Source organism: Indicator indicator, chromosome 9, assembly GCF_027791375.1.
Source record: "Indicator indicator isolate 239-I01 chromosome 9, UM_Iind_1.1, whole genome shotgun sequence".
In the NCBI taxonomy this organism is placed as follows: Eukaryota; Metazoa; Chordata; class Aves; order Piciformes; family Indicatoridae; genus Indicator; species Indicator indicator.
The window spans coordinates 10,810,309-10,831,857 of NC_072018.1; the positions used below are offsets into that span (position 1 = coordinate 10,810,309).

Sequence of the window (21,549 nt, forward strand, 5' to 3'; positions counted from 1 at the left end):
CCTATCATTGCAATTCAATACACACAACTAGTATCATACATATAGATAAAAATAAACTAAGCACATCTAGGGCGCTGTCTGGTCAAATCTCAGGTATTCTGAACAAGAGCTTTCTGTCCCATAATAATGAAAGACATGTTCTGAGTATAATAAAACCTTCTTCTTTTAAATAATGCTACAGTGGCAAGAAAAGCTTTTTTATAATACACTGCAGTCTTTTATATCCTTATAGACTTCTGTTAAAGTTAAATAAAGCAGCATGTCTCTAAATTAAACAGTAAAAATTAATGTCCTGATAATTGGAAAATACTCTTCTAAATAAAACTCTGAAGGAAATTCTGACTTGAGATCTGTGATAGTGATATATAAGTGTTCTGTTCATGAGAGGACTGTGAACATCATGCACATCTTCAGAAGATGTGCAAACTGAATCAAAAAGAGTTATCTTTACTTTCATTTAGAAAGAAATTGTGTTTCACTACAAGGACTGTAGTTATGCTACACTACTGGCTGGTTAGGAGACTTTATGATTTTCAAGCACCTCCAAAGGCAGGTATTCTACCAAAGCAAAAAAATAATCTGGAAATCGCCTAAGCACCATTAACCAGTATTTTACAGACTGAAGTGTGAGCTACTAAGTGACTTTCTCAAAACTCCAGAGACCAAAGGCACAGTTTATCAACGTCTCTTCAGCCTGGTGAAAAACCTCTGAAAAATTCATTGGAAAATTCCTTCAGACTTACTTGAGATTCACTGGAACTGATCAAAATAAAACTTATTTCATGTAACTCCTGCAGATCCCCAATTATCTTTTAGTCAGGATGGAAATACCTCAGTGCTTCTAAATGAAGTGTGTTGGAATGATGATGCAGCAACAGCGCTTCAGTAGCCAGAACACCAGATCAGCAGTATTCAGGGGACCCTGACAACATGGCTCCTCCTAAGGGCCTCTGTGTAGAATCTCTAATAATTCCCAACAAAGTCTTTTGTAGTGCATACAGACACCTTGCCATCAGCTGGGAAGTTGCTGTGGACACAGTCAGTTCTTTGTCTCTCATCAGCAGTTCAAATTAGTTCTCTTTAGAGAGAAGACTTACTCAGGCCCTTCTACATAGGTCCTTTATACTGATTTCCTGACAAATGTTGTCTAATTCCAGGGCACGACCCGGCAGCATCTCCAAGTTTCCTCCACACAACCTAAATGGAAGGATGGAAAGAGATCTCATCATCACCATAGACATCATTATCATATAGACATGCATCTGGAAATGCCACACATTCATTACACAGATCATGCAGCACAGGTAAGGACAAACAGGAGGGACACACAACAGAAGAGAACATTTCTAAAGGGATACAGCATTCCTTCCAACACAGAAAGCACATGCTTCTAGGAAAAATGATTAAAAACAGTGACAAATGAACTAGCACGTGCGTCACTAGGATATTTTATGCTTCAGATAACAGACTAAAGGCGATTACAGGCCTCAGCTGAAGCTTCATTCAACTGCTTCCCAAACCACATCTCTTGCAGAACACGATTCAGAAGAATGAAGCTCAGTCCAGAGGAGTCTAAACATTTCCAGATTAAAAAGCACAAAGCAGTTCTGTTCTTTTCAAAGAATTTAATTGTTCTCTTAAAATCAAGCAAGGCATTAAAAGGGTTTATTTCATTTGTTCTTCCTTGAGATGAGAAGAATTGTATATGGAGTCACTGTTCTACACATTCCTGCGTGTTTTGTTGAACCAAGGTGAAATCTGCAATTTAGTAGAAGTTAGCAGTTTTTTTCTCAGTATGGTCTATACATTATGAAGGTTTCCTTCCTCATACTCAGATCTACTGCACCTCATGACGGCATAACATCCACGTTACAAACTATGGAATTACAAATGCAGAGAGGTTATACCCCAAACAACCTGGGTAAATGTTTTACAATAATTTACAAAAAGATTGACAATTATAAGAAGGAGAATCAGTAGCTTGTGTTGTGTCACCAGGTGTCTCTTCCAGGGGCCACCCGAAACAAGACTGGCCATTACCACCATACTGTGTATTGCAATTTAAGATTATTTCTGTTTAATAATAATCAACTAGAAACCAGCTAAAGCTTAACTGCTACTAAACCATTCATTAATCTCTGGACCAACAGGGATACAACTGTCAAGAAAGGCAAAAAAAAAATTTCCATTGTCATTATTTATTATTTGCATTTTAACAATGCTAAAGCCCAGGAGTGAACAGATACTGCATTAGCTGGAATTGAATAAATACAAAGCAGCTGGGAAGTCAACATCCTGAAAAGACAGTTCCTACAGCTGGGGAGCAAAGGTCCTAGTGATACTCTTTGCAAGAGATGGGAAAATAACACAGGACCTCTGAGCCTTTGACAAAGAAAACCTAAGTATAGGAATGAAAAACTGAAGTACTCCAAGATGTGAAGTAATAAAACTACAGCCTTACTACCTGGGACAAACAAATTAAAGTCCTTTAAAGGGAACTCTCTTCAATACTAATGGTTGGGTATAAGCCAAACCAGAATCTTGCAGCGAAATTAGAACGTATAATAAAAACTGTTTTCCTTATTGTGAAACACTGTGCTATAATGAAAGCATGAAAAACAGGTTTTCAGTGAAACCTCCCAAATTATCAGTCTCCTGGCTAAGCCATTGGAAATGTCAGAAGGCTGGATTTGATGAGACAGGCATTTCTTTCCAACATTTGGTAGCTGATTTCCCTAGCTTAATATTAGCAAAAAGAAAAGCCTCTTGAATAGCTTTTGTGAGAAGGCATTATTGTACATATATATATGCCTTGCAACATTTTTTTTAATCAATAAACATTAGACAATATTTACCAAGCAGCTACTGCTGACACAATAATAAACTAAAAGGTGACAAATTCAAAGTCCTTTATTTCCAGCTGAACAAATGACTCTTGATTACTTGAAAGGCACAAGTGTACATGAAACAGGCCTGGAAAGCTGACATGCTAAGTAGAACTGACAAAGTGGAGTCAAAAGGAATACTCTCGTCATTTTTATGGGTGCATAAATCTTTATCAGCCACCACTTTTGCTTGTGGATACAGTACAACAGATACCTGGATCTTGAAGGCATCACAATTTTATATGCCTCCTTTTCAGGAAAGGTATCACAATAGTCTGATTTACCTCCTTTTCAGATATAGGCTAAATTTCTGCAGATTTATCATCGGACTCTCTTTTTCTGCCAGCATATGTACAGTTGTTTGCACAACCATAGCTGTGCATATTGTTGCCCTCAATGCACTTAATTTTTTGGTCTTCTGCATTGTATTTTGTATTTCCATATAAGGTTGTTTTCTTCTCAGTTCACTAGTTCAACACTGATTTGTCACAAGCAGCACTAATGGAATTACTGTGTATTCCCAAACACATTTTAAATAGTTACAACAGAGCAAAAAAACCAGTACCAAAAACTCCACCAAAATTTCAGCAGTAATCTTAACCAAATAAAGGACAGCTATGAGGTTCATGATACAGTCACAGTGATTCACTTCAAGCTTAATTCCAACACACCAGAGTGAAAGGATGGAGAAATCCTCTCCATGGGAAGCAGGCACAAACCTGCACCCTACAAGAGCAGCTGTATCATCAGGCAGCTGTGGCAGCATTCAAGTCCTTCATGTGCAGCATGAAATAACTGTGATCTCTGGGTTCCTTGATCCCTTTTGCCCAGCCATTGTATCAATCCCATATGATATCCCCATTTTCCTTTTGGCTCCCAGCTCAAGTGAGTGTGCTTGCAGCCCTGTGAAGAAAACTTACTGGGAGCCTGAGGAAAATCAAGAAGAAACCCCTCCACATCTAATCCAAACATTCCTGTGCTTTGAAATTACCTCCATATTCACTAATACATGATAAACTACTACTAATTCTGCTGCTACATTCTCCTTAGACAACACAAGTGTATGAATACAAAGCAAAACCATTCCCAAATACATTGATGAGGTGGTACCAATATCACATACACATTCCGAGAAGAGAATTTCCATATCTGTTACCATAATAAAATATCAACATGATCATACCACGCCATAAAGCTCCTACAACATGAGTTATACATCCAAATTGCATTTTGGTATCAAGATTACATATCAAAATTACAGAACCCAAAATGAAACTTGTCATCATTCCACAGGCAAAACAATGCCATGTCAAATGTTCCTTGTAAAACACCCACGGCACATAAAGCTACAGCAAAATTGTGAGCTACAAACTAGAAGGAACTGCAATGAAAATGCAAAAGAAAAGAAACCTTGTAATTATCACAAATCCACTGTACTTTTAACATGGATTAGATGAATATAAGAAAACATAAAACCAGAAAGGAAATAATCGACTATTTTAAAAGTATAATAATACCTCAATGGTGAAATCAGACAGAGATTATAAAAGTCAGAAAAAAAGGTAGCATTTAAATGCTAGCAAAATATCTTTGAATGGGAACAAAGAGACAAGGCAGAATACAAGTATATAGTCAGAATGGATAATGTCAAATTTAGTATATTAGCATTTTAGAAGTGGAATTACTCGTATCATGACAACTTTTATGAATTACTATTAAATATGCCCTAGCTAGAAACTGCTATCTTAGCCATCTACTGCAATGGAATAGTGTAGGCAGGAAAATACAGTGATGTCACTGCACAGATGGGGAAACTGACGCTGCCAGACTTCATACTTGCCCAAGTTTTCTCTTCTGAAGGATAAATTCAGGTCAGCTGGGTCATACTGTACTTTATCCAGATATATTATCACACATAGATTTTTCTGATCAATACTAACCAACATGTTAAAATTATAATATTCCTAATAAAAGAGTAATTATATTACAGAAACAATAATTGACTTAATTCTCATAGAAAATCTTCAAGGGCATATTGTCAGCATTTAAACAAAAAATACTTTGCATCTTTGCAGGTGTTTCCAGGCTCAAGAGGGAGTACAAAATTAAACACCTTAAACTTACATTGCACATTTCTCCAGCCACAGCTTTTTCTCTCTAAGGCAAGACCCTTTAAGAGCAAGAGTAAGTGACACTGAACTCAGGGCAGGAAAATTCAATGCAAGTTTTGCAGGTAAGTGTGTGTCCTTGGGTACTCAGGCAGTCAGACTAGATAATTATCATTATTTCATAAATATAAACCCTGGCCTGCAAAGCAAACCCACCCTGCTACTGGAAATGACTGCTTAGATAACCCTAGTGACACCATTGGCACATGAGGAATTATCCCCTAACAGCTGGCAGGGTGGGGAGGATCACCGTGGGGAGAGACACAGTGTGATCCCTTCTTTCAACCACCCCACATGACAGGTCAGGTCATGGAAAAACCTTTCTCAGAGCAGCCTCATGGCAAACTTCTGTTCTGTCTTTCACCACTGTCTTCACCACTGAGAGATTCACAGGCAATTTGGTTGGGCAGGTTTTTTTGTTTGTTTGGGGTGTTTTTTTTGTTTGTTTTGTTTTGTTTTTTATTTCCTCATTACTTATGAAAAACATAGCCCTATTTTCAGGAGTGACCTCCCTCTGTTTTCTTATGGATCTGTTCCTTTAAAATACATTCCTGCTCCTGAGATTCCTTGCTGTGCAGAAGGAGATTGCACTAATAATGAGGCTCCTTCTATGGCTTGTTCTTCTTCCTGAATGTGATTCTGCTAAGCAATGCAAGTGGGAAATCTGCATTTCCCAGAAAGGCAGGATCAAACCAATAGGCTTCACTGTGGCAAACAGCAGGGTCTCCTCCCTGGCTGGGGTTGGGGAAGGCTGGGTAGCCTGTTAACTAAGAGCTCGCTTCCCATTTTGAGTATGAACGTATCTTTTATCTCTACTTCTGCCTACTGCAATAACTCCTTGCAAACTAAAAGCTGAGCTTTAACATCATATTGAACTAAATTCTGTGTATTTCTTATCAATCCATTTCGGGAACCAAGGTATCAGCCATTGTTCAAATATTTCATTTACATCAACCAGTTCAAATACTTCACTTAGATCAACCAGCTATTGGAGGTTGTCAAAAGCATATTGTTAAATATTCCATTCAGGGAAGTGTCTTTTCCAATGAGTACTTTAGGAGAATTACAAATGCTTTTTAAAAAAATACAATTATGCATGATCTCTTGACACAATTATCTAGCATAGTTAGGCAGCAGGAGGTGAAATATATGGGAGAAGCACACAGGACCTTGAGCATTGGTGCTCCTCAGCAGCCAGGAACACTGGTTCATTATATTTCTCCTGTACAAGGACGAGACCAGCATACACACAGGCAGAATGCTTTTGATGGGGATGTGGTCAGGGGTGGCTATTACAGAAGGGACCTACAATTGCATGCACACTGAGATGGGCTCAAGCCTTCCCGGCTTCAAATGCCAAGGTGGCTGCAGTGAAACACTGCAAACAGGTTTTATGTTACAGGAAGGGATTTGATTGCTCTAATTTGTGTACAGTTCACTTGCATAAACCTATTTCCACAGGCTTCATGGAGGATAAGTCAATGTCACCCAGCCACTGGAAGATAATCACCTTGCGCATAACCTGAGATGTCCAGGCAAGTCAACAGGACTACTGAGCTCTTATTGTGCACTGTGCATTTCCACAAAGCTCAAAATCCAAGCAAACATCTACAAAAGTGTTTCTGTTTCTCCTCTGAAGGAGTGCAAATGTACCCCCTGCAAGTAACCAGTATGTTCCTGCCACACCTGTGTAGGTGGGGAATAACACTCATTTAACCAAATTAATATTAAAACAGTTTAGTTAATGAGTGGAGTACAGGAGAGAAGACATGCACAAAGCAGCAGAAAAATAATCATGTGAAAGGAACACAGAGTCCCTGCTCTCTGCTCACCATCAATTTCAATGCTCTCTAGAGAAGCACAAATACAGCTTGACACCCATACTTCAGTGGGACAGCAAACTCAGCCACACTTGTTGATTCAGATCATCTGATAAACCATTGCATCTTGTAACAGCTTTCTAAGTGCCATTAATTGCCATAGTTTCACTGTTGGCATAGGTAAGAACTTGCAAATTTACCCCTCTAATTGCTTATGTCAATGGCTGCTTAGCAATGCACCAGAGGTCTTTGCAATCCAACCCCGACCTCAGAGTAAACCATATCTGCTCCCAAATATCTTGGGAACATGATTCACGGTCTTCATCCCAAAGTTCTGATATTTTTAGTATGGATATACCATGTACATTTGCTTTATTGTTGCATTAAAGTGTTTCTTTCTGCATGGGTTACAGGAATCCATTATATTCCATTGGGGAACAAATTATGTATCCTAGATGAAGCACAAAGACTTCCTAATTCAGAAAAGCACCACTTTCAGCTTCAAAAAAAAAAAAAAAGAACAAACTGTATAAGTGATTTGAAGAGCAGCTACCGCTGGCATCATCCCCACTGTAAAGGCCAGATCCCTGCTCCAAGAAACACACAGTCCACAAATGCGATGAGTGACACACAGAAAAACGATCCCACTCATGACAGCAACATCCCAGTGGTGCCCAGAGGAATGTTGCTAGGGACAATACAACATATGTTGAGTAACAGACATGACGTTTTGCATGGACTGCCCCAGAGGAGCATTACCTTCAGAGCATTTACCACTGAGTCAGACTGCTGAGAGGCTGAGCCATGTCCACTGATGCTAGCTGGCTCGTTTGCAGAGCAGTAACTCCCCTCTGCCCCTCCTGGCATCTTAATGGGATCCTTCACAAAAAATTAAAAACTATTTAATAAAGAAAAGGGTTGGCAGCTATTTAAAACAAATGTCAGTTATTGATTGTTCTTTTTAAAGAGACTGAGAAGCACTGAAGGCATGTTTTACTCTGAAGTTCCCCACCTTTATGTAGCACAGTAACCAAGATCCACTTGAGGCAGCTCAAGTGCTACTGTTGAGTGTCACTCTGGCCCTCAGGTGTGTCTCTCTGGAAAATCAGGACACAGCAATAAAATGTCATAGGTAGGTACACTGCCTTACAAAGCTGCCATGAGGTTTAGAGAGATGATTTCAACGCCAGAGGAAGGTTTTGAGAATGTCTAATTTTATACCAGTAATTCTGGAGGTTGTTCCTTCAACAAAACTCACATTTCAAAACACTGTTGCAAGGTTTGCAACACAAGCTTAGCCACAGCCAACCAGGGAAGGAGCCAACACCTCCAAGCTGCTAGCTCACACCTTCCCTGGCCCTGACTGCTCCACCGCAAGGGCATGTTCCCCTGCTTGCCTGCGAAATGTCAATTTATACCCAACAGTGACAACCTCAGGTTTTTTTTCCTTCTAGTGAACACCTGGAAGGGTTCTTTAGGACACTGCCAAACAAATGCAAGCTCCCTAAGCTCTTACAGCTCAATAACCTCAAACTTTGCAGCATATAGAGCATCTCCTGGAGCAACTGCAGTGCTGAGGTAACATGAGCAAGCAGCCTGCTTTGGAAGAGCGCTAAAAATACCCCTGCTGCAATCGTGGACAGCAATGTGATAGCTGCAGCAATAAAGACAGCCCAAGTAGATGCTTCTGAGGTGCTTTCAACTTGACCCGCTCTCTACTATCATACTTCATGCAGAATTTTGTTGGGGGTTTTGTTTGTTTGTTTTAAATGTGAAATATAACTTTATACTAACTTCTACTTTCACAGCGTAAGGAACATGCAAGAAATATTAAGAAATAACACAGCAGCAATTCCTGCTGGAGTGTGTGGGGAATGCATTTCTGAAGGGAAAATAATGACAGCGGAAGGAGCCTCCGATCAGAACCGCTGCCCCTGCTGAGCACGCACATAGCAGTTTGCAGTCTTTTTGGGGGTGTCTATAATCTACATGACAGGAGAGATGAAGGTAGGTATGGGAGAAAAAGGGCATGGAAAGATGACATGAGGCTGAACTTCACAGACCCAGTCTGTCTGAAAATGTTTGATAAGTACCACAGTCCAAATTAAGTTGGTATGCTGTTAAGTGACTTCACCAGGATATACCCAGGCCTTTGTAACCAGCAGTGTCAAAGAGGCACATCGCAAAGTCACAATAGACAATATGTTAGACTTCATCCCAGAAATCATCTGCAGGACTGATCCTCACATATTCCAAAACACCCTAAAAAGAGGGGCAGGGCAGGGGGAGAGAAGGAATGGGGCATACACCAAGCCCACAGAAAAGGTACCTTGAATATGAATATAAAACCTATTTGGTATTTCTTTCTTCCACTGCCAGCCTCCTGCTCAGCAATGGAAGCAGTAGACCACAACAGTGGGCACTAATTGGACTCATAACTACACTGGCAAATCCAGCACATGCTGAGGGCAGCATGCAGTGTATCATCCTACAGTTTTTCCACAACAATGACTATTATAAATTTGCTGTGATGTATGGAGGGAGGTTTGGACTTACTTTTCTTTGGGTAGGATTTATAGGTCTGTTAGTGACTGGACAGACTTACTGCTATACTTTGGGAAAGGAAATGAAAAAGGAAGGGGTAGTAAAGCAGATTGGAACAATTCTGGTTTAGAATCAACTCCCTCAATCAGTTTTGAATTTTTTGTAAGTCAGAGTATTCTGACTTCAGGGCCAGCAAAGATTTTGGTCAGTTTTGAACAGTAAATACAAATACTGCTATAAAAAAGCTGGGAAGATTAGTACAGATTGTACATCTGAATCCTCCTGAATATGAGACAATCCGAACGTCTTGTGAATTGTGCCACTGTCAGACTTCAGGCCTTCCTCCAGGTGGCTGCCCTCCACAGCCTCCTCTGTGCCATACACAGCACATTTTTGTCTCTCTTAATGAGAATAAGAAATTTATTTTGATCACACCACTTTAAGCAGACAGCACTCTTAACACATATTGGTAGGAGACTAAAAATTGGTAACTCCCCTGTAGATATCCTTCTGCCTCATCCGTCTCTCCACGATAAGACACGTAGCTTTTCTCAAAAAATAAGGCAGGTTTTGCAGCCCTGAAGCCCCATCCTCCAGCTCAGGGACTTCTCATCTCAGGTAAGGCCACTATGAAGAAAGCTTATGTTAGCAGATGATGGGTATGGGACCAGCCTGAACATGTGTCTCCTGCTCCTCAGCAAGTCCTGTGAGCACTTCCGAATGCATTACAAGTTGGCATTCAGGAGGCAGTGAAGGAAAACAAGAGGAAAAGTCACTTTGTCAAAGTGGCTGAAAACAAGGTCCCTCAGGATACTAGAAAAGTGTGGTTTTCAGACCTACCATCACAGCTGCTGCTTGCCAGTGGGGAGCACAGCAATGTTTAACCTTCCACCAAAACTTGACCTGAGTTTCCTTGAGTTTCCTTGCACTCAGTCACTTCTGTGCTACTGCTCAACTCATATTACAACTAGATCCTGTGCAGGATTTTGAGGACAAAAGCAAAATCCTGTTCTCTTCCTCCTGTTCCCTAGCTCCACACGCAGCACTTGCATCCACATTCAGCCACTCAAAGTAGGCATCCCATATACCCCCATATTTTGGACAGATCTTTTAATTCATTGTCCAGTAACAAAGCTGTGGAATTGGACCAAATCAAACAGAAGAGATGAAATTATAGCTCCTTAGTGCTTAAATACATATTAACTTTAAGAATCTTGAGTAATTTTGAACAAACAGTGCTGCACATCAACATCTGCGAAATAATTGACTTTTTTGCTCATCCTACATTGCCAGCCTTCCCTGCTGCCTCTTCCCAGCCCTTGTGCCCAAGCAACAGGATGGTTTGCATATTGCTTCCTCTGAGTATAGCATGTATTATGTGTGGATTATACTGCTGCAGAAAGCTCACTCTCCCAAGCAGGTAAAACCTACTTAATATCCTATATACATTTCACCACAATCGTAAGAGTGTGAAGTCACTAACTGCAGGTCCATCTTCTGTTGAAAGTATAGCTACAATATATCTAATGCCAACAAGCAACTCTAGGGAATAGAAAGCACAGGAAATATGACTCAACTCCCTGGTATCACATAACAAAAAATTAGATGGATGGAAATTTAGTATCTCCCTTCCACTGACTGCAAAATGTTAAGGATACTTAGGCTATCCTATTATCCATATCCTATAGTGCCAGAGGCATATCCTGTACTGTTCCCTGGACACAGCCAGAATAAACCCCTGTGTAAAACAGAATATTCTGTAACTGACAGAACTGATCATGTGCCTTTCTACTTGAGCCAGTAGAAAATATTAGTTTTTCAATCCATATTGTTGATAAGGACAGTCATGAATGAAAGCCACTGTAGGGTAAGTACATGGAACAGCAGAAGTCAGGGGCAGTTTGTCTGCCAGCCCCTCTGGAGAAACCATGGTGCTCGCTGCCTGACGCACCAGCTCCCCACAGGACATAGGAATAGCTGAGAAGGGAAAAACAGAGTCCATCTCTGCCCCAAGGATGCTTGCCATCACCTCACCAAAGCTTCTGAGAGAACATGATTTTCCTGTCCACTGGGCACTGCTCTGTTCACTTACCATCAGAGATCAACCTCAGCAAAGGCAGAGGACCTCACTCTCTAGCAGCCTTTTATCCCAGAGGCAAGTGGTTTACTGGGAAGTATATCTTTCCTGCTGGGCAACTGCCATGCTAGTTCAATCACTACCTGATTTCCAAAGCTGTCTTCTGATTTCCCCAGCCCTCAACTTTCCCAGTAGCTTCAAGAAAACACAGTCTGGTTTTGTCAGCTTGTTTCAAACAAGCAGGAGAAAGGAAAAATAGCATTAAACTTCACTGTATTGCTCTGCTGGATTAATAACACACTAAACAACTGCAACAATTTTTTAGGAAATATTTCTGTCTATTAAAACACACAATTTTAAAATGCTGCAGCTAGTCCCTACAACTTCTATTCTCAAAGACCTCAGCAGAAATCCCTGCATACTGCTGCTGAAATCTGCATATCCTCATAGCATGCTTGAAGCATACTCAGCATATTTGATTGATGGTCAAAGCCATTGCTTGTTACACACCTTCAGAAACAACCGTTTTCAGTAGGCCCTTCATATGCCTCTTTTGTTAATGAACCTGTAAGATAAAAAGGCTCTGGGCTGCAGCACCTCCAAATCCTGGAACACCACCACTATCTAAAACCTGGAAAATTAAGCGTACTCTGATAGAAACTCCTGAATACAAAGTAACTTCACACTTTCAGAAGTTCCACTGTAAAAAAAAACAACCAAAGTTGCCCTCTCTGAATTGCTACTCTTTTGGTACACTTGCATTTGTATCTTGTGTGGATTATAAGGCTGCAGAAAGCCCACTGTCTGAAGCAGGTAAAACCCACTTAACATCCCATGTACACCAAGCTCATAAGCTCTTGCCTTAGGACACCCTGAGACAAAAGACTGATCAGAACCTCAGCTGTTGTAAAACTAAGTTACCTCATTAATAACCTGTAAATTTAAATCCAGGATGAGGGAATATAAAAGAATTGGGTGGATGGATGCTGTTGATTTACTTCCAGCAAATATTTGCTTACATGATTAGGTAACATAGGCATGTTCAGTGGAGTTTAATTACATTCTATTTGAAGGGTTCCCTCTCTATTTTTCTACATGCTGTGGAAGGGAGGACATAAACATTATTGGACTGTGAGTGACACAGATTGTACAAAACAAAAATTCTAATCAAACAGCTCCCATCCTCTAATTAAATTTATAACTAAAACCATGTCACGCAGAGGGAAAATAAAAAGTGTACATCTCATCCAAAAAAAAAGGTTTTAGAAAGATCTGTAAATGAGTTGAAATAAAACGTGATAATTTAACAGAAGAGGGAAAAAAGAAGGAAATGGAAAGTGTTGAAAGTGTTTAAAAATAAACTAGTGTGTGTCTAAGGGTCATGCCTGCCATTTCACACTTACCAGGACTGGAAAAGGCAAGCAGGATTGCAAAAAATTGCCTGAAGCAACAGTGGGATTGAAGGAGAAACAACAAAAAGATGGAAAAGGAACAAAACACTTATAAAAGAAAGAATGAAGAAATGGAGGCAGAAAAGCCCACCTGAGAGGGAGCAGAAGGCCTGCACCACACCTGCCTCATAGCTTTCATGCTGCCTGCTATGGAAGTCAGGAGCTCAGTTCCCTGTATCCAGCCTCTGGCCCCTTTGACCTGTGCAGTTTATTGGCTTTACGAAGTGGCTTCCTGGCAATACTTCCTTTCTCCTTCATTAAAAGGTAAAGCTAAATTACAAGGACAAAGAGAAGGAGGAAATGTCTGACAATTCTCCATCTCAGCCTCTTGCTCCCTATTCTCATGAAAAAAATAAAACTGAAACAATTCAAATTGGGTGGCTTGCCAAGTATATCTTTTGCAAATGTATCTCTGTCATTATATGACAGATGTCTGCATTTCCATAATGTTTCAGCTGAGCTTACCAGACCTGAAATACTACCCCCTAAAAAAATTCAGGGATATCTTCAGTTAAGTGACATGTGGATGCCCGATCCTGACCTTGTGTCCCCCAGCATAAGGCATGGATAGCAGTTACATACCACATCAACCCTGGGAGGACATTCCTGTTTTCAGTCAGCTGAAGTAACTCACTGACAGACCTGTCAACAGCCCAGGAAGCTGTAACTGGCATCTAAATCCATGGTCATTTTTTTAAATTATTGCTGAGTATCTTCATTACAATATGCACTGACACCATGTTCTGGCTAGAGCACTATCATGTTTTGGGTTTATATGTTAGCAGCGAAATTCATTTCAGTTTCATGTCATTTTGAGGCAGCAGAAGGCATCAGTAGCGCCAGGGATTTCCTGCCCCAGCCCCACAGGAGAAGTACTCTGGTCTGAAATTCATCCAGCCAAACAGAAATGTTCTCACTCAAATCCTTTTGCCTCTAAGCACTGCCATAACACACTCTTACCTACACAAGAGTTTGAGAAGCACCAGCAGAAGCAGCACACTTCTTCTCTCAGGCATAGCTGGCACAGTCTCAACAGAAGCCCCAGCTGCATGCCATAAATCTTGGAAAGTATCTGCTTTCCTGCACAAAAGTACTATTTGTGGCCCAAAACTGAAAGGCTCTGGATCCTATCTTTTTTACATGCTATCTGAGGAAGAAAAATAAGAAAAACAACAAAAGAAAGACAGCTAATTGCAGGTCTCACCAGCACAGCAACCATACCCATCTACGGCTTCTCATAACTCTTCGATCCACTACTGTGCTACAAACCACTATCAGACCCACTGTGCAGCACAGGAAGAGACATTAACAGGCTTAAGTGAATCTGCACATTTTTATACCTTTCCTACTACCTGATCAAACTGAAATATTGACTCAGTGGTGGTACTGCATTCCCCTTGACAAAGAAACCCTTCAGTACAGCAGAGTGAACTAAAACCCAGATTCCATTTGAACAGTGATGGCAGCACTTAAAACCATTTTGTCTGGAAATGTTCTTGCCACTAAATATTAATAAAACCTTTACAGTAGAGGTTTACAGGGTTTTGGAAAGAAACTAATATGTGTGGAGGGAGACAAGCAAAACAAAAGAAACTGGAGAAGAACCACACCTAAGTGACAGATAAAAGAAGTGATTTGTCTGAAGAGGGTGTCAACACACACACCCCTGCACTGTCATGAGAGACACATTAAGCAGAAAAGGGGGAAAGGATAGAGAGGAAAGAGGGGGAAAGAAAGGATAGAGAGGAAAGAGGAGAAAAGCATGGTAGGAGGAAAGAAAAAAGCCTCAGAAAGCAAAGCAAAGGACTCACTGACGTAGCAGAGACATCACACTCAAGAGTGCAAGTCACCATCCCTCTCCTAAGTGCAGCCCTGCAACTCCCAAACCTCCCATGCTCCAGCTTGCCATTAAAGAGACGCAAAGCAAAAAGCAAATGGCACTCTTGTACTGAAGCACTGGTAAAATTTTAAGGCACAACACTGTAACTGACTAAGAGGTGTACCAAAAATTTTCATCAGTTGTGGAGCTCACTGTATATTTTCAGCTGATCTGTCAAAAGCACATAACACCCAACAAACTCCCATTCCCCCCATTATTTATGGAACCAAGCCAGTGCCAAGAACTTATGTATTTCGAGCTTCCATTCTTGTCTTTGTGACAGGGCCTGATCACCACTGATAGCATGTTCAAGGTGTTACTCACAGTAATAAATCCCCAAAATGAACTCATGCAGACGTAATACCAAGGTAATCAAATGCAAATTCAGAATAAGCTTGATGTCTCCATTTCCTTCCCCTTCCCCTTCCCCAGGAAATTACTTTCCTCAGGAGGAAAGGTGAATAAGATAGGGCAGGAAATGCGAACCCCTGTCACTCATTATTTCTTATATTAAAGTACCCAGAACTATTAGATCTTTCAGAACTCTACTTGAGATCCTTGTGCCAACAAAGCATAAGACAAGCTCTGATCTGTGTACTGAAAAACAAAAAGCAACTTGAAGGCTAGCTCTCCTAGTCTTTACCCTTCAAAACCTTACAATCAACACATTTTGTTACAATTAATTTGCAATAGCTACAGACCTAGGTGCTATTTTCACATGCACCATCTTCTAAGTTTGGCACCCCATCTAAGAGATTTTCAAAAAACTCAGCGTCCAAAGATGTCCACTTTTTGGAAAGATTTGGTATTGCATTTCATAGATGTCAACCTGAGCACTTCAAACCCCAAATAAAGAACATGGCCACTTCTAAAAATTTTGTCCACAAAAAAATTTCTGCACAATTTATCCTCTAGTCTTGTTCCAGACCCAAGACAAATAGCAATATTTTTCAGGCAGGTTTGTTAACATTTGTCTTCAACAGTGTTCTTTACAAGAAAATTATATTCTTTGTCACTTGAGTATCATCTTCTGTCTTTACTATTGAAGACTGTATAGATGTTAGTGAACAGATATGTAACCATTCTTGCTGTCCTTCCTTCCTTTCCAGATGAAAACATTAGGGTACAGAGAAGTTCCATGAATTGCTTAAACAAGAGATAGAGAGGCCCTTCCAACTGTCAGGAGGGAGGGAGAGGGGGGAATCATGGTTTACTTAAAACCTGCCTTAAGAAATGAAATTGTTAACCTGGGGCTGAGATCTTCTAGCTAATCTTGGCTTATGCAAACGAATACATTTGAGGCAGCAGATTTTACTTCTTACTACATTTCACTGCTATCTTGGATTTTACATTCAAGTAAGAGTACTGTACATTCAGTAAAAATCACTTTTCTTCATTAAGACCACTGTCATCATTTAAACTAGTGTCTGATTTAAATAAAATGCAACTCCAGAGGGCAACTTAATTTGGAGACTCTATGAAGTTTCCTAAGGATTACTTAATGCAATATAGTAGAAATATGAGCTGTTATATATGTGTATTTAAAAAAATTACAGGTGTCCTTGGTACATTCTCAATGAACTTCAATTTTTTTTTATTCCTATAAGCATATATGGGGAAAATCTTTAATTTCATATCTGCTTATTTATTCAACATATTTTCAGTCTTGCTTTTACATATCTAATTATACCTCAAAAAAAATCAAAAAAGAAAACCCAATTATTATTGCGTAAAACATCTGCATCTTTAGAGCAAAATATTTTGGTTAATTATAAAAAGTACTTGATAACATAGTAACAAGAAGCTCTTGGAATAAAAGCAGACTGTAAAAGGTCAGTTCACTGCAATTTTGAACCCTTTAATTAATTAATAGTAATGGCTTCCAGTGAATTTTTTTAGCACAGTATCAACACCTGCAAAGGAGAAAATTTAATGAAAGCATTGTGGTAGTCTTAAATACCTCAGTCAGTTATGAGCTAGATGAACAAACAGATGTGAATGCATTTGATTATCCAAATAATCGGCCTGAGTGTTTAGAGGCAGTAATGTCAAATGACAATTAATACTGGTTTTATCTCAAGAATAAAGATTCGAGTGTTGCTGTCTAGCTGCCGGCTACTGTTCCCACCAACAGAAGTCACCCACCTGGGGCAGCATGCGATTTTCCTCCTCCAGCTGTCTTACTCTTGCCTCCAGCTGCCTAACATAGGACAAGGTTGATTCTAAAATCAAAAAGAAAAAAACTCATATTATCCACAGAGATTGGTTCGTGTTTGCTACTGTTAGAGCCTGTGCCACATTCTTACATGTACTCACAGCAGATTGCCTCTCTCAAATGCCCAATAAGCATTCAGCTCTGCTCCTCTCAAAGGCAGTGCAATTAATACCAATACTAGAATTAATCCAAGTCCCTGGTGCTTTTGATTCTAAACAGATGCACTTTAAGGTGGTCTCTTCCCAGACACAAGCTATTTTACAGAAAGGCAAAACAGACTTGGGTTCTTCCAACTCATCCCCTGACCTCTGTGAGCTTGTACAATATTTTGGAAATACTCAACAAGAGTAATGTGTTTTCCCACCAAGTCACCACTGAAATGCTCAGAAAGACAGTCTCCTTCAGGAAGATCCAGTCAAAGAGGCCCCTCTACACACTCCAGCAGAGGTCTGGCAGCACACACACAGCTTCCTCCTACAAGCCATGATCTTGCACGCAGGGATTACAGCAGTTTGCTAGAACAGAGGCTCAAACCTCTGCTCCTGCTAGGCACATATTGTCATGGTGGAGCCTGTACTGGAAACCAGATGTGTCACCCCAGGGCCCTGAGAGTGTTGGGAGCCTGGTTAATGGCACAATAGCCTTGCTCACAGCGCATACTCCTCAGCCCACTCTTGTCAGGGCAGTACCATACTGCCCTGACGTAGAACTAACCATACATAGAACATGCTCTCAACATGTTGCTTCGCTACATAGACTTGGATAAAAAGCAAAATCCTGTCTACTTTATTCACAAGGAACCTTACTGACCTTCATCAGATAATTTGATTGCCTGCAGAGAATATGAATCCCTCCTAGTCTGCTCTGTTCCCAAGTACTTAACATAAGAAGAGTAGAACCATCACCCATCCCTAAAAGCATCCAAGACCTTTATCATCACACAGAGTTTCTGCTATTAAAGTTCTCTATCTAGGAGAAATATATGCCTGAGAAAGTAGCACATGACTGTAACATTAAACATATCTTCTCAGTGCAAAAACACTGCTGTGATTCTCATACCTCCTTGTGTGTAGATGGAAGTCTACCATGTACTCACTCCTGACTCAACGGTCCACTCTGAATGTCAGTTCCAGTATCGTATTTGTACTCATACTACCATGCAATTAGCAAAAGTATCTCTTTGATGATTAACAGTACAGAATCTGTGGCTACCAGGCCAGTACTGTCAAGCTGCACTGGCCATTGGTTTAAATTGAGAGATGAATTTGTGCAGTAGTTTCCTCTGAAACCTAATCACCATGCCAGCCGGTCCATAAAATAAAGGTGAGGGGAAATGAGGTATCACTTACTGTTCTTATGAGACTGCAATAGGGTAAAATATGTGTGCACAGTTAGTGCATGGGAATATACACTACATGTAATGAATGAATGCAACATACAGTAATTTGTCAAAAATAATTAATACACAGTAAAGACACAGGTTTAAAAATAGCATAGTACAATAAAAGGGAAAGAGGTAATGTGAGGTTCTGCACGCTCTGCTGCATAAGGATTTTCATAGCTAGTGATGGGTGCACCTCTGGAGAGTCACTAAGCCTAGCTCAGATGAGCACTTAGAAGATGAACAGCTTATTCAATTAACTGCATACGGCAGTGTCCCTCCCACCAAATCAGCTTCCCTCCCAGCAGCAGCTCTTCTGGGAGGAGCTGCAAAAGCTCCCTCATCATCACAGCCATCAGCATAGGCAACAGCTTCAAACGTATCTCTTCTCTCTGTTTTCTATGTAAGGTGGTTTCTGTGGAGCCACCTTTTCAGAGAGACTGAAGTAAGTGCTTGCTTTGGCACTAGCCATCTCTAAATTCATGGGTTACAAGTCCACTGCTATGTCAGCATGGGCTCAACTACACATTCCAGTCCAATTTCCCAGCTGTGCCCACCAGCCCACTTCATGCAAGTTCCCTTCTGTTCAACTCATTTTCTGTCATTTCCTGGTTTACCATTTATCAGCTCCTCATACAATGTATAGTTCTTGGCAACATCTCTCTCTCAGTTTTATTTCTTTGTGTTGGGAGTGCAGAGCTGAGATCTCTACTGCTTCAAATCACACCACTCTGCTGTCAGTTCACAACTTCCCAATACCATTTCAGATGAGTTGAGGATTTGGGCTGAATTCTGTGTCTGTTAACCCTTCTAAAGTGTGAAACAGTTATTTAAATCTCCTTTTGTTATCTGATTAGAATGGAAAATTAGGTCATCTACCAAAGGCTTGATCTAGCAAATCCTTATTTTTGTGAGTCTTCTTGGCACATAGACTAGATGCATGTATATTTCAGTATCTGTTAATATATTTATACTGTGATGCTATGAGCTTAAAGGAGAAAAGCCAGTCAAGGACATAAAAGACAGAGGAATTGAAAATACATGAAGTAAAGCAGTCATAAAACTTTAAAAAAAAAAAAAAAAAAAAAAAAAAAACCAAACAAAACCAAACCAAACAAAAAAAAAACCAAACCAAACAGCCAAACCCAACCAATGAACAAAACACATATCTTCAAAGTATTTGTGAAAAGGCCTATATGATGCACCTATTCTTTGTCATGCTGGACACCAATAAAGAGCAAATCTTAAAAATCCATCCAGAAAACAGTTACCTGACACCACTCCCATTGTCATGCTAATTTTCACAAGACAATTAAGCAATTTAAAATGGAAGAAGAATGAACTGATGATAGAAATACTTCAGCTTCACTATCTGAGCTGGAAACAAATGTCTCCCAAAGGGAAATCAGTACAGAAACTTAGCATCACTTCCATAACATTACTGTTGTCTTATAATAAAGGATTTAATAAGATGCTAAAATGTGTCAAGCACCAAACTCTAATATAGTCTGATACTGTGAATTCCTCTGAAACATAACCTACACAAACAAGATGAACTCTCATTGAAGTCATTAGTCATAAAACCATTTTGTGTTTTATCCCTCCCCAAACAGATTTTTCTCCTTTTTGCTCCTTTTCATAGAGCTGCAAGTAACACAGCAAAGCCCTCCCTTATTTGCAAACATAAACTTGAGTTGTAGACAGTGAATAGATAAACTTCCAAACACAAATCCACCAAGCTTCCTCTGCAGAAAATACAATCAGGGTAAAACAGCATCTGTATTAACACCACAAACATCAACTACTATGGTCTGAGCAATAGCTCAGAAACTATTGACTACGTTGAGATCAAACACATATTCAAATAAAAACAGACAAACAATTAATTTGGACCCACATCTAAATAAGATCTGACCACAGAGCCATGACACTGCAGCAGCCAAACTACCATCACCTTTGGGCTTTTTGGTTATATTATTTCTGCTCCTTCCCATCTTCCTTCCCAAATTGAGCTACCAAATGAGCTACTTGTGCTCTTAGCATCACTGAAAATGTGGTCACCACGTGGTACTTCATTCCAGAACTGAAACCAGTTTTTTTTTTTTCTAAACTATTAGAGACAGCAGTATCTTGCCTTTTCTCCAAATCCACCACTCTAATGTGTTATTGAAGAATATCAATATTTACGTAGTTGATTGTTTTTTCTTTTGACATCCACACTCTTGAAGTTAGTAGATATTTTGGGGTTATGTCAAGCTTTATCAGACACATCGTTGCCAAAGGCGTATCTGTGCCTTGGCTTTATCCACTTGCGTAACTGCACCTGATCTCAGTCTCTGAAGCAGTTATTTAAACTGTATCATCCTCTGCTATTTTAGAATGGTTGAGAATGTCACATTAAATTCCAACACCTTTTTTGCTGCGTTTGTTCTTTTGCAGACTGAAGGGTTACAATTCACAGGCAACTGTGGGATTGCACCAGAGAACTTCTTAAAGACTGAGGTTCTCTATCCACCTACTAGCTCACTGCAAAGCAGTTTGATTAGAACCCCACAGGAATCAAAAAGTGGAAAGGGATCTTACCTAATGACCAGAGGAGTACTTGGGGTAAAGGAAAATAAAGAGGTGCAACACCTCTAGTGTTATAATATAGTGTTAGTGATATAAATTGAGAAAGTAATATACAAGAAGTGCTTTCACTCAATTAGTAAGATTCTGGTTTTCTGTATTTCAAATAAATAAATAAATAATCCAAATTATGAATTTTTTTTTGCAAAAACTGAGCATGGGGATTCCACAGATCACCTTTTGACTGACTTTGAAGGATTCACTCATTAAAGTAGAAGATGCTACTTGCTTCAGGGAATTTAAAAGAAAACATAAACTCTTTTAACTTCAGAGAAAAGCAGTAACAGAGTAGATGAGCAAAGCAGACATCTCAGAGGAAGCAGAGCACAATCCTCCAAGATGAAAATACTTTGAAAGCTCAAGATATTATGTGAAAACAGTTAATACTGTTTGACTTGATCTCTCACCACTAACTTATGGCCAGGATGAAGAGGCCACACTGGACAGAAGGCTGCTCTGAAGTAGCAGCAGTGGTCCTTACATCCTCAAGGCCAGAAAATG

At 39.9% G+C, this 21,549-nt stretch overlaps 1 protein-coding gene across 2 annotated transcripts in view; it reads right to left on the bottom strand.

Moving 5' to 3' along the window:
* Window positions 1–1,107: 1,107 nt before the first annotated feature.
* Window positions 1,108–21,549, bottom strand: part of CCDC85A (coiled-coil domain containing 85A) — a 73,350-nt gene continuing 52,908 nt past the window's right edge. Inside the window, exons 3-5 of one of the 2 annotated variants that reach the window (XM_054383606.1) lie at window positions 16,970–17,046; window positions 7,633–7,752; window positions 1,108–1,197 (exon numbers count right to left, since the gene is read on the bottom strand). In XM_054383606.1, coding sequence (XP_054239581.1) covers window positions 1,108–1,197; window positions 7,633–7,752; window positions 16,970–17,046 — 287 coding nt within the window. The remainder of the gene's footprint in view (window positions 1,198–7,632; window positions 7,753–16,969; window positions 17,047–21,549) is intronic. The other variant, XM_054383607.1, reaches the window with a different exon arrangement.